Below are 14,669 nucleotides of genomic sequence, written 5' to 3' on the forward strand. Positions count from 1 at the left end.
TTAACAACGTACCGTAAAACAACAGAGCACTGGCCTGAAACTACTATATCTTAAGTAATGTCTAATAGAACAGAAAATATTGAAGCTTGAGAGACTTCTTTCGAAATATCTTCTCTGATAAGTGTGCTGATAGCATTCAAAACATAATTCACCATGTCTAGTAAAAGTTATGCGACCACTATTCTGCTTACTTCCTCGTATATGACTCTTCTCGGTGACCTTATCTAAATTACTTTTAAGCGGAAGATCAAATTTGCTTAAGAAAGGAATAATATCCAAAAAGTTTCCATAATATCCAAGATCCATAGCTGTGTCTTTCAGTTTATAGGCTGCTACATTTCCTCTGTAAATGAGCCCTCTTTTACCAATGAGTTTCTGCACTTTGACAATTTGATACATTACCTGTCTGTTCTTCTCAACCTTATACTGCCGTTGTTTTACCTGTTCATGAGGAAGTAGTTTCTTAACATGAAGTAGTACGTTTTGTCGCGGATTAAATATTCGAAATGTTTTAATTAGTCCATGACAGGTTGTAATTTATATAAGTGGTACGTTTTGTCGTGGAATAAATATCAGAAATGCTTTAATTAATCCATGATAGGTTGTCATTTATGACAGGTCGTCAAAAGTGGTACGTTTTGTCGCGAAAATTCAAGTGGTACGTTTTGTCGCTGGTACGTTTTGTCGGGACACCATCCCCATTCCCATTCTGTCGTGGAAATTGATAATACTTTTACCCGATTTCTGCAACTTCTCATCGACAATCTACTTGTTAGACTTAAGTCTGATAACGATTTTTCTTGGTCAGGTTTGAAATACTCAGCAAGAAGTATAATCTCTCTATCACCATACAACATCTTTTCCATATCGACCATGTCAGTTGGCAATGTCGACCCATGTAGAACAGAAACTTCGTCTTCCACGCCTTTGATAGGGAATCTTGTGAATAAATTATCAATTAAAACCTGATAAACTGATGATTTCTTATTTGTTTATAAATTTAATTTTTGTATTTACACATGAAGGTTTGATACCATTACCAAGTTCCCTCCCCCGTCTAGAAAGCGAAAGAGAACGAGGTTCCTGGAAAGTGTTCAGAGGTGAATGGGAATTTCCCTCCTTCTTCAACTTCAATTACCACACTGCTGTTTGCCATGTGCCAAATTACGATGAATTTCAACTAAATTATCATAGTATAATTATTTCCTTGTTGAATTATCAATACTTTTCAGTGGAAAAAAGGATGAAATTTCGAAGTTCCAAATCAAAGTAGACCAACGTAAAGGGAAAAAAGTGTAAAATTTTCCATACAATTATGCGTACAATCCAAACTTCAAATTTCCGTGTAATTAAGCTTACAGTACAAATTTTATGCCTATTTTTCTCACAACTTTATGGGTTGATTGCCCTGTGCTGTAAGCGCTCGATATAATAAACATAAGCTTCAGCAATTATTATAACAGAAAGCAATGGATATATGAAGCCAAGCACTGTATTTTTTGTTTCTAATTTTTTTTCTTAAATAACATCGATCGTTTTCGATCATTTTTACAAACCAATTCACTACCAATTTTCCATATATAGAAAGTGCCCCCTCCCCCACATAAAGGAGAATTTTAAAAAAAATCCTAGGACACACACTGTTTATTTTCAATAAAGAGTTAATACACTGAATTTCATCTCCGTAAGTTTAACGGCTTGCGAGATACTATTTTTTTCCCCGCAAAAATTCGGATCCTCACTACCTCCTTAGGATATTATGCATTATAATAAAAGCAATATAACATTTCAATTTGGATTAAGGCCTAACTATATACCAAGTAATTTCATTTGACTTTGCAATTTGACCATGATGATCAGGCACATTCAATTTTTTATATAATAATTTATATATTACAGTGATTCAAAAATGTATTTTTTCCAGTAGTTAGCTCTAAAAACTCACAGGTCTCGAAAGCCAAGTAGTAGTGTAAGTCCTATTGCTATTATTACTATTAAAAATATCAATATCCAAAAGTGCCTGAAGTTCTTTTTTCACTTGGTTAGATATACTCACCTCAGGTAAGTAGACAGAAACAAATGGAAAAGGAAGGGAAATGAAAATCTTGAAAGTAAAACGCAGACAAATTTACCAATCTTCACAAGATACTGTCTACAATGCAGTGAGCAGAGAGGGTCGATAGATCATACTGAGTTGGTGGGTCGCAGTGGGTCACGGTGGGTGATGGGTCACAGTGAGTCACATGCTGTTGACCCACGACCCACTGACCCACCCAAAAAACTTTACCCACTTGACCCACTGACCCACCGACCCACTCCATCTCTGATATGAACATCATTAGTGTAGCTTATTGCGGGTCTTTCCCCAGATTTTTTGAGGCAATTTTCAAAAAATAAATAAAACACTGTCTAAAAATGCAACTTAACATAGTTCATGTCACATTTCTATTAGCAAATCGTCAAAAGAATAACTACAAACATCCTAAAATAATTGTTCTTAAAGTATATTAAAAAACAAGCTTCCCTATGGTGAATGTAATTTGTTGAAATGCTCAATCTTCAAACGGGAAGAATAGGTTTATGAAAGGTCTATGAAGGTTATATTTGAACCCCTTTCTCCCTTTTAAGATTTCAATCAACAAATGCTGATAAAACTCAGTAAATCCAAGTGTCAACTATGTCTGAAAAATTGTTTTAACACGTTCGCTGCTGAGAACGCCCATCGGCGTCCAGTACTGAATTTGGCATATGCGCCGGACGCCTCTCGGCGCTTGTCCCTGCAGTTGATTCACTTTCCCTCCAATACCTGCACTAGAGCTGGCGGGAAAGTGAATCAGCTGCAGGGACAAGCGCCGAGAGGCGTCCGGCGCATATGCCAAATTCAGTACTGGACGCCGACGGGCGTCCTCAGCAGCGAACGTGTTAAGTGACTCAACCGTTTCCTCACGTTAGTCATTTTATGAATACAAAGTGGAGAGTCTAAATATTAATTGGCTCCATCACCCCCATTCTCCCGCTCTTTAAAAGCATTTCTTTTTTAAACACTGGGACGTGTGTCAACTTATGTATAGTGAGAAGTTTATGTACCGAGTTTTCCATCTCCCTAATGTGAGAGGCCCCTTCTCTTCTCTCTTCCTTTTTAAGGATTTGAACTCTTTTTAAGGATAAAAAGGATTTAAACTCTTCTCTCTTCCTTTTTAAGATAAGCATATCAATCAAAATGACACACCAAAAAACATGGTTCGCCTACGATCTCTTTCCTACAGTTATCTATAAGTATGTCAAGCCAACGGTGTGAATTCGTATGACGGACAAACTTACATTCAGCTTGACACGTAAGGAGATCACAGTCACGTTTGAATCATGATCATCTGGAAGTTCAATAATTGTTCAGTGAACCTTTGCTACGTTGGTCATCACTTTTCCAACTGTACTTAAAAAAAATAGTGCATAACTTGAATAAAAATATTAAATGATCTCAATCAACAGAGACCGGACACACAGTAGAATAGGATCCCAGGAAACTACTTAACACATCTCCACGTAAAACTAAAGCAAATTCTGACTTCACAAGGACTTTTCAAGTGAATTCTTTATTATGTATAAATTCTTTCTTTGAAAATGCAATTATATTTAAGAGTTAAAGCATACAATACTATGCTGGAAGTTATAAAAGCAATATAGTGTTGTGTAATACTGGGCAGACAATGTTTTATTAATTGATATTAGCCGCTTTTGTAAATTATTGATGAAGTTTTGTTGTAATGTTAATTGTGGTGGTACAATGTTTTGAGCAGCGGCGCAAATCTGTCTTCAACATTGGGGGGGGGGGGGACAAGTGAGACCGTTTCTTTTTTTCTTTTTTTTCTTTTAAGGGATGCTGAAAATAATTGTGAAGTTGAAGAACAATCCTGTGGAGGATCAGGGAGCAGAGTTGTCATCAACATTCGGAGGCGGGCATGTTTTACTGTAAGCTTATTCTGGGGGAACATCAATTTCATCTCACTTTCCTTTGTGGCAATCGGACACAAATCATCACACTTTTCCCAAAAAATACATTTCAAATCGGATTATTGGGGGGACAGTCCCCTCCAGTTTCAAGATTGGAGGGGACATGTCTTCCTTATTCCCCCATGGATTTGCGCAAGTGGTTTTGAGTATGGACTTAGACTTAGGGGAAATCCACAAATGATGATTATTTAGTGCAGACTTTAACGAAAAAATGAAATTAAATCTTTGAGTTTTACGTCCCACGCTTATGCCGGTTAGGCTAAAGGAGACTGTGATAATGAGTAATGAATGAAATGGTGGAATGAAGAAAGTGGGAGGAAACGGGAGAACCCCAGAAAAGCCACGCACACGGTGTTTGTCCACCACAAAGTTCACTTGGCGAGGGCTGGGATTGAACCCGGCACCCCAAGCACCAGAGGTGAACGCACTACCACTGAGCCACCGCGGCCCCCAGATTTTAACGAGTAGAAAGTTTAAGGACATTATAATAAACTAATAAATGCACCCACGTGTTGCTGCGAGTAATTTTGAGTTCCTCGTTCTGCATCTTTCGTATAGAACTTATCTGAAATCAAAGTCTCCTGCATTTGATATTTACTAATAAAGAATTGATTGTTGTATGTGTGCATAAAGTATTTGCACATAAGATACATAGTAATTTACTTCTAATAAAAAGGAAAGATGTCCATAATTATAATACTACAAAAAAGGAATGGAGTTGAAATAGACAATGTTAATTCAACAACCTATGATATAAAGTGTTAAGTATAATATCAATCAAACTTACAATAGATGGAAATTCAATCCCATTATTCAAAAAAGAAAATAAAAGTTACTTTTGAAATGAATAAAGAATAACTCAAGTTATAAAAAATGAAAAAAATAAAGCTTAGAGATGCTGATACAAAAATACGAACATATTATAAGATAAAAATACTTAGTGCCTTAATATGAGCAAATGATCATATTATTTTGATTACCTACTTCTCATTCTTTGCTTTTCAATCTTCAATGCCTGTCAATATACCATATGGGAATTTTCGAATTATCAATTCCCTTTATTAAATAAATAAAATTGGAACACATCGTAGAGACATATTAGAGAACTACACAACTCCTCCTTCTTTCATTAGGTCAAACGTTAGGAAAAACTTAAACAAGTCAATATGATCTTGAAGCTTTGCTGGTGTCTACTATTAATCCAATGTTCTCGGGATAGCTGCCAGAGTGAGTGTTGCTGTGCTGAGCTTTCGTTACCATACAGCGGCAACATCTTCAGAATAGCTCTGAAAATGTTGCCGCTGTATGGTAACGAAAGCTCAGCACAGCAACACTCACTCTGGCAGCAATCCCGAGAACATTGGATTAATACCTAAACAAGTCCCTAATTATCATTTTAAATGAAGACCCCAAATGAATTTCATATCTCTAAAGGATTCCGAGAACAATTGTAACCGTCTTCCTCCTATCTTCCCTTCTAGGTCATTTTTTTAAATACTGTAACATATATTTAATTATTTTAAATGAAAAATGTACATAAAAAAATTCATATCTCTAACCTTACGATATTCCGAGATATGGACATATTATTATTTTCATCCCGCATCACCCCGTTTCCACGTAGAATTTCCAAAAATCATTCCTTAATGGTACCTAACGTTGCAAATCCTATGTACTATCCAATTTTTTAAGTTTCAAGCTTAGGCACTGACGTCAGGACTTCTTTTATATAAAGAGAAATCAGTGTAGTTTTAATCAGTCGTTCTTTTAGAAAAGCTGTTCTGGGGGGGCACTGCTGGTAGGCCTACTATTCTATTTATTATTATATTATAGAAGTATTATTTTGGTCTCCTTCGGGGGGCACTATCAAAGCTCCGCTGGAAGCAACACTGGTACCTGTATGGCTAAGGTTTTAGTCCGTTAATATTGATCCTACATATTTGAAATTATCCACTTTATCGAAAGTATTATTTGATATTTTAATGCATCCATAATTTACAGTATTGCTATCCCGATGAACTTCCATGTTTTTAGTTTTCTCTGCGTTTATTTCTAAATCCATGTCGTAGCAAGCATTTAATAAGACTTCTGCATTTCTTTCTATTGTTCTAGTATATTTATCAGAAAAATATTTGATAATTCTATATATTCTGAAATAATATACATTTAGGATGCTATACATGTTTTGTGGGGAAAAGTTCAGATAACTACAGAATGTATTTCATCTATACAAAGGTCTTGGACTGCTGAAAGTGGAGAAGTCATAAAGGAAAAGAAACTTAGTGAAGTGTATCGTCCAGAGATCATCCATCCAGCCCTGATGTAGTGAAAGAGAGTCGGATAAGCTTAAAGAGTCAAAGGAGAGCCACTCTGGACCAACCAGACCGTGGACCCAGAATTTATGCTTTGTGCGTTGTCTAACTGCAGCTTTTTCCTCTTTTTTCTTGTTTCTCCTGCGGACCACAAAACGCCTTTTTCCACTGCAGCCAATGGCGCATGCGTCATGGATGTTGCGCAGGTATATATACTAGATATGATACAACAACAAAAGTTAGTGAAATTTGTTTATCATTGTGTACAGAAGTGTTGTTTTGAAAATGAAGGTAAGAACATCAAACCTTCAAGTGCATAATACTCTATCAAGAGTAAATAATTATAATGCTTAAATGAAAATCTGTCGTATTATGGATTTTGCATTTAATGATAACTTTGTTTTAAAATATACATATATTAAGGGAAAATATATTTGCAATTTATCGGAGTTGATAAATATTTTAAGATTGAAACAATAGTCTGGTATAATTTGCAAAATGTAACATGCAAAATTACTCATATGGAATCATATGAGTTCAATCTAGGAATTTCTGTACATACGAAATATTACTTACTCCAGCAGTGACTTTAAAAAAATAACGTAAAAGTAAGAAATTATTAGCTAAAGACTTTTCATGAAGCATTACAATACACTGTGTTAAGCTGATCGTTGAAGTTTACAGCGTTCTTTTAAAATGTTGCAAAGCGTATCAAATATAGGCTAATACAATCATTTTACAACGAAATTTTTTCACATTTACTGTATCGTTTAATGTGTCTTCAGGAAATTTAGAATCGTCGAAATCGAAACGACACCGCTATTCGCAGAAAATTCTAGTTAAGTCCCTCAAAAAGCTTTTTAAAAGTTAATAGAACGCTCTTGAATATCAACAGTGTAATTTTGTAGCAGTTCATGTGGTTATTAAGAGAAATTGTTATTTGTAGAGCATTATTCTTCTGTGTTATTCCTAGATCAGTATTAAGATGAATGTAAAGACTCGACTATTGTCACTAGATGACGTCACATTCTCTCTTCCTTTTTAATGTATTTTGTAGAGAACAGCAATATTCCCATAAATTCAACCATATTCAAGAAATCAAAATTCAAATTTTATGCGGAAAACAAAGTGAATCATTAATCAGGGATTCTTTCAACAAAGAAAGAAAAAAAAAAGCAGCCCTGAGTGTAAAGTTTGAATATTCATTTCTTAAACTTAGTAGAATTATTGTGAATTGGACGCTCCCTACGAGTTAACTTCCCAAGTTGGTCGCCCGTTTCTAGCAAAATTTTGAAAATTTCCCAGGAAGAAATGGATGATTTTCTCGTTTCTGTGCTTGATAACACGTAAGGAGAGCAAACATGGGAACTATTTGGCAAGCGGAGGGAACTATGTCGCTCAACATTACTGCATGGTTGGGTTGTGGGAAAGTAACGAGCATTTGTATTCTGAACATGGCTGTAGGTGTACAGAGACGCTTCAGTTGATATCCTTATCCAGATACGAGAAACTATTATACATTTTATTAATTTTAACAAAATGGGTTCAAACTTCCCTAACCTTAAGCTAACCGGATCCTACCCTATGCTACTTATCTACTCTACTCTACCCTGCCCTACTCTATTATACCTTTTTAAAAGGTTCTAAAGATTGATGATTTTTATACTTTCGTAGCTTTATTACGCTTTTTGTCGAAAACCAGGCGGACGATCACCTTCGGAATAAATATCCTCCGTAACAAAATACATTGAAAAGATAGCAATACATTTCTGCTATAAGTTAGTTAGTAGCGCTCCTTTAAAGTTTCCTTAATATATTGTTCTTTTTACTGATAGAAAGCGGCGTTTCCATAGATTCTATGAATGCTATACCGGTGGTAACTTGTGACTCTTGAGCCAGTCCGTGATCCGGAAGGTGAGAGATATTTAGGATTCAGAACCCTCAGATATTCTGAAAGTTACAGTGAATAAAATTTCAAGTCTTAAAAGAAGACAATGTCTTCCATCGATTTCTTCTCGTCTCGTTAATGAACTTAAAAAGTTCGTTACTGAATTCTCTATGTCTGTGTGTCTGTTTGTCTATCTCTCTGTCCGTCTGTCTGTTATTTGCGATTATTTCAATTTTGAACCCTGCATTCGATAGAGCATCAAAAACTATCAGAGAAAGTGATTGAATTTTCTGCGTCACTCTTACCGTTTCCGAGATATTGGCCAAAAAATGTCCAATTGCCAGAGATTTAAGGAGCCATATCTCGGGAACCGCAAGTAATACAGAGGTGGTATTGGTGATGATTAATATCTAAAAGGAAGGTAAATATTTTGGTTAAAAAATAAAAAAACAATAACTGGTGGCCACTGTTCAACTGGCCACTGGTTTGGCCAGTGGCCACCAATTAATATCGGTACCAAAATGTTTACTATCCTCTTAAGTATTGATTAAGACCAATATCATCTCTCTATGACTTACCGTTCCCGTGATATTGGTCAAAAATGGCCAATTTCTAGATATTTAAAAAGCTTGGGAGCTATAAGTTATAGAGAGGTTATGTTGATCAATACCTAAGAGGATGGTAAATATTTTGGTACCAAATAGTAACCAGTGACCACTGATTAACTGTCTACTGGCCAACTGACCACCGTCTCCCAGATATTAGCCAAAAAGTTCAAATTTCTAGATATTTAAGCAGCCATATCTCGAGAAGTGTAAGTTATATAGAGATGATATTTTGCGAGAAAGAGAACAAGGTGTGAATAAAAAGATTTTATGTACGTCTTAGATAGCGAACACTGATTTAATGTTTCATTATTCGTAATATAAAAACTACAAATTGATAATGTGATTGTACGAACACAATGAAGAGAATTTATCGACGTTTAAAGATACGAAAGTAATCACATAATGTACTTTACTAACAAATATGGTTTAAATTGTTACATTCTTGAACCACTCGCAACGCGGAAGGATTCTGGTAACTTGTAGATAAAATTAAGGGGGAGGGAATTAGGACATAAATTTTGTAAATAAATTTACGAAACGGTACGACACGAGAAAAGTTTTCAAGATTCAAGACGATGTTCACAAAATTTACGAAGACTAAATAGAAAAAACTGATTTCTCGTTTCGGGGGCAACATTACTGTTTGGTAACGCACTAATCAATAATGAGGAACTAATTGGCGACACTGGCTGTTAAATTACATTGTAAAAGTTTCAAATTATATTTTCCATTTTGCAAGGTTTTGAAAGGTGAGACTATCCTTAAAATCTAACAAACAGCTTTAAAATTGGCTGATTGGTCAGACCTGAACTATCATTTTTAGCTCAATAGTTTATGACAAGTGAATCTACATATTAACATACCACGTGCACATTTATGCAATGCTAGAATTTTTGGTGGTTATGCGCTAGACTATTTTGAAAAAAAAAAATATATATTCACCTCCGTATACGGTCGTTCTTTCCTACATTTGAGGTAAGTATATATGCTGGTGCATGTACGTCCCATTATACTTCTGCACATGTACTTTTAACGAAACGAAATCCAACGAAGTTACTTACATCAAAGGTAGAAATGTTAAGTGATAGCTGTTAAGGCTACAATAGAATTCAGTGGATTAAAATACCAATGAGAATTGTGGAGATACGTGAAATGAGCCTTTTCAATATTTTTTTTCTTACTGCGTATGTATGAATAGAAAATGATTCGTGTATTATTCGTGAAATGCAATAATGTATATCACTAATTGCATATCCTCGTTTTATTCAGATAAAAATGTCACTGGTGTAAAATAAATCTAAAAGAGAAATTATTACTTTATGCACGACACGATACATCTTACACTGCACTTTGGTGCTTCAAATTTCAAATCAATGCACTTTGTAATGCGTTTGACCAAGCACTTCTCCAGGATTTTTTTTCCAAGGGAGGAGACGGCAATATAACGATTCCAGTGGGACCAATAGAACGCTTTCAAGGAGTGCAAAGAATATTTCCTAAAGTGCAAAAGAACGATTCCAATGGGAAGCAAGAGACCGACATAACATTTACAAGCACAATCATGAGTACACACATATTTTGATACAGATGCGCTCAAAATGAATTTACATTATTAAGATTATTTAAATTACAAATTTAATTACTAAATATTAGAACTGTGTATCACAAAATTTAATTTTCACGAACCAAGTGATATGTAACTAAATTTGAAGAAGAAATCAGAAAAATCATCATAGAAAGCGCAAGTCATCATGTTATTTCTTGATAGCTAATAGTAAAGAAAAGAATGATAAAGTATTGAATACCTGAATAAACGAATGATAATATATTGACGGTAATAAAGTTACAGTAATTAGTACTCTTTCTGGCAGGGTTGTTTCTGCGTATGCTATGAAAATAATTCAGAAAGTATGAGTTTATTTTTATGATTTTGTCTAATCAGAGCGACTCACACATACATAAATAAAACGAAATCTTTTTGGTTTTATGCCCCACAGATAGTCGAGCAGGCTCAAGGAGAGACGGATGATTAATGAAATGAATTATTATGAAAAAATTGATAGAATTAGAATGTGGGAGTAAAATGAGGGAACTCAGAGAAAATATAAAGACAGGAAATTGTCCACTACAAAGCCACATAACCTAAGATCGAAATAAATCCCTTCTCCCTCATACACAAACACACAGACACACATACACAATATATGATTCTTAGTTAAACTCTTCGTTTGAAAAGCGTAAAGATAGAACGAATGATAAACAAGCAGGTTCATGATAATTGAAAGAATTCGTAAAATTAGAAAGTAAAAAAAAAGAAAGAATAAAAAATAAAGAGAAAAAGAAACCCCTTAAATATAATCCCCCTCACAATTCAGACAGGTTCCTATCTAGCCCATCGATTAATCAGTCACTGACTTTTTCAAGACACGAATTTAGGCGAGATGGGGATTCCCATCTTCCCTAATCCCATCTTGCCTAAAATAGTGGCGAAGGAATTTCTGCACTAATGAGGGAATTTTTATACTACATTAATAAGGATACGCAATACGAAATTGTGAAATCGTAAAAGCACTACAAAATCGTTACATGGAAATCAATAAGGTAATTCCAATATTGATAGTCTCTATCAATATGAAATATTAATTTCTAAAATTAAATAAAATTATTAGAGTTGGTTTCGAGTAAATTGAGCTTTGATTTTCACTTTACAGTATGTATATTACTCTTCCACTCTGTAGAATTTCAGGAAGGCTTTAAAATTTGGTATCTAGGCATGTTTACGTACCAATGGATGAATGGAAAAAAAATAGACTGACGAACAGATAGCCATACATAAGGAATAACTTATTCCGCATGTATGGGCCATACAACATGTGAATCGGTTGAAATATCGAATTCGATTTTGTTTAGTTTTTTTTTTTTTTTTTTTCATTCAGAAGAACAAGCAATGTGCGGATTAAGATCTAATAAATCTTGCAAGTTATCATGGAGACGATGAGCACGTCGTTTAAGACAAGTGCTTTCTTGCCTTTTAGAACTGATGGGTACTTGTATGAAATTTTGATGTTTGTTTTATCACTAATGTATTGTGGAAGCGAGGATAGGTTTCTTCTTCTTCTTCTTCATTATCATAATCATACTATTATTATTATTATTATTATTATTATTATTATTATTATTATTATTATTATTATTATTATTGGAGATTTTTATCTCCTTATTCGGTACCAATTTCACTTCTTTCCCCCTCAACCATACATTGGTGGACAATATGGATAATATTTTTAAAAAAATCTCCTCTTGATAGAACAGTTTTTTTTTTTTTTTAAAAAAAGTTCAATCATCTTATCTTTTAAAAGAACAGTATTTAAACATTACCATAAGGCTGCAGAACGTCTCTGGTAGGTTAGCTAATATCTGTTTAAAAAAAATAAAAAATGGAACACATTTCTTGGACCACTTTTTTTTTTTTTTTTTTTTTACTGTTGTGTGTTCGTATTGATCTATGAAATGAAATGAAATCTTTAAGTTTTACGTTACACAGTTATGCCAGCTAGGCTAAAGGAGACGGTGATGATGAGAAATGAATGAAATGGTGGAATAAAGAAAGTGGGAGGAAACGGGAAAACCCTGAGAAAAAAAAAACACACACACGGTGTTTGTCCATCACAAAGTTCACTTGTATTGATCTAGTTCACCGTTATTACTTACTAGCATTTTGTGATATTAATGCAAAAATATGTTACTTCTTGATTCTAGTAACTTTTCAGTTACTTAGTAGTAATATTACGTATTTCAACGCAAAAATCAACATACAGATCTGACTAGGCAATCACAGGGAACGTAAGCTTAACGCCCTTCGGCTATACAGAAGCCCTGTTGGCATTATTACATCTGTCATACATAGGCAAACTAACTTGTAATTTCTTATACATATGTATGCGTATTATTATTATTATTATTATTGTTATTATTATTATTATTATTATTATTATTTTCTTTTTGTAAAAGTAGTCTGAAGTTTTCACAGAAAGAAAACAATTGAAATATGAGAACAGAAAATGATCAATCATCGATTAACGTTTACTAATATACTTCTTGTATACTAAATTCTTGAGGGGAGGCATACGTCAGGTGCGAGTGGTTCTTGGTTCGATCCCAGACCACGTTGTTGAAAACATCGAGTTCGTTGGATTTCTCAGGAGTTTCCCATTACCTCCTACATCATTCCATTTACTATTTCATGTTCATTATCTTTTATTAATCATCCGTCTCCTTTAACGTACAGAACGTAACCGAAGGCATAAACTGAAATTTCATTTCTACTAAGTCCTCCAATCGTTCACTATGAAAGTATACCATGTGAATTTAAATCATTTATACAACTTTAGACTTTAATAAATTTAAAACTATACTAGATAATAGCAAACGGTTTTCCATGTATTGTTATGGGAATAATTAAGGATATCGCCTGTTGCTTGATAGCCTACTCGCAGTACTATTGGGATTGGCGGGTTAGTATAATTCTCAGGATCTTAATATGTTCGTGCAATACTATTCTAAAATAAAACTAATTGACTTTCTATTAGACAAATCTAAACACTTAAATATTTCCTATTCTCAAATATTCCTTCGTCTTACTAAAAATTTTAGAGTGGGGAATGGAGGATGACGGGAAATACAATAATTCCAACTTCATTTTTCACCTTGTGTACACTGTGACTAATCAAACTCTTTCATACTGTGGAGTATACTGTGATGCTGCTATTTACTTTCTACGAATTTGAGAGGAAATAGAAATTAGTAGAATTCAATAATATGGGGTAAATAAATAAGTAAATAAAATGAAAGTATTTTAATAGAGATGATAGGACAGAATTATTTTATTACACTAGTGTACCTATCGTGTTCTAATATTAGCTAGATTTGTATGTAGTCGGTTTTTGTTACTATTTGTATTAATCAGGAGTTGATTTCAATTTTCTTTAGATAATTATATCTATTTCCTTGATGTTTGTATAAAATTGTTACATCTCTCCGCCTTCGGAAGAGGTTTCTGTTAAAGTATGAGAGCTTGTTATATTTTCCATCTAGATGTCTAAATTACAAACTGACGATCTTCGAGAATGCTCCAATTTTTAATATGTTACATGCATTTCTTGTCGCTCTTAACCTAACATGAAATGGAAGTACTGTCCTCTTAATATACATCTTACCTAATAACTTCTTATATCTCTGAACATTGGCGCCGACGTTTCAAAATTTATGTGGGTGCATATCAATGTCGGATCGTGTTATTTGTTTACAGGACAATCTCGATATTCTTTGATTGATTTTCTTTTAGTTAATATGTTTTATGAACACTATCATAAAGGGTTGTGCTGTGATAAATTAAAATATATCGGTACCATAAGGATAAGTTCTCGTTGCCCTAGCTCAGTCGGTAACACGGCTGACTTAAACACAAGAGAAATGGGTTCAAACCCGGGCCCAAGGTTAACGATAAGTTACTGTAATGAATATTCTCAACATATATAATCATAACAGTAAGTTTATACTTCAAACAACTTATAGGATGCACAATGATTGGAAGAGGCAATTATATTATCAATACGTTACTAAAACAAAATACCGGGGCCGCGGTGGCTCAGTGATAGAGCGTTCACCTCTGATGTTTGGGGTCCCGGGTTCGATTCCAGCCCCCGCCAAGTGAACTTTGTGGTAGACAAACACAGTGTGCGTGGGTTTTCTCGGGGTTCTCCCGTTTCCTCCCACTGTCTTCATTCCACCATTTCATTCATTACTCATCATCACCGTCTCCTTTAGCCTAATCGGCATAACCGTGGGACG

At 34.4% G+C, this 14,669-nt stretch overlaps 1 protein-coding gene across 1 annotated transcript in view; it reads left to right on the forward strand.

Moving 5' to 3' along the window:
• The first annotated feature begins 6,570 nt into the window (after window positions 1-6,570).
• The window catches only part of LOC145661068 (uncharacterized), a 47,516-nt gene continuing 39,417 nt past the window's right edge, over window positions 6,571-14,669 (forward strand). Inside the window, exon 1 of the mRNA XM_081726510.1 lies at window positions 6,571-6,614. Coding sequence (XP_081582636.1) covers window positions 6,609-6,614 — 6 coding nt within the window. The 5' untranslated portion in view covers window positions 6,571-6,608. The remainder of the gene's footprint in view (window positions 6,615-14,669) is intronic.

Source organism: Thermobia domestica, chromosome 9, assembly GCF_964235325.1.
Source record: "Thermobia domestica chromosome 9, izTheDome1.hap1.1, whole genome shotgun sequence".
Lineage (NCBI taxonomy): Eukaryota > Metazoa > Arthropoda > Insecta > Zygentoma > Lepismatidae > Thermobia > Thermobia domestica.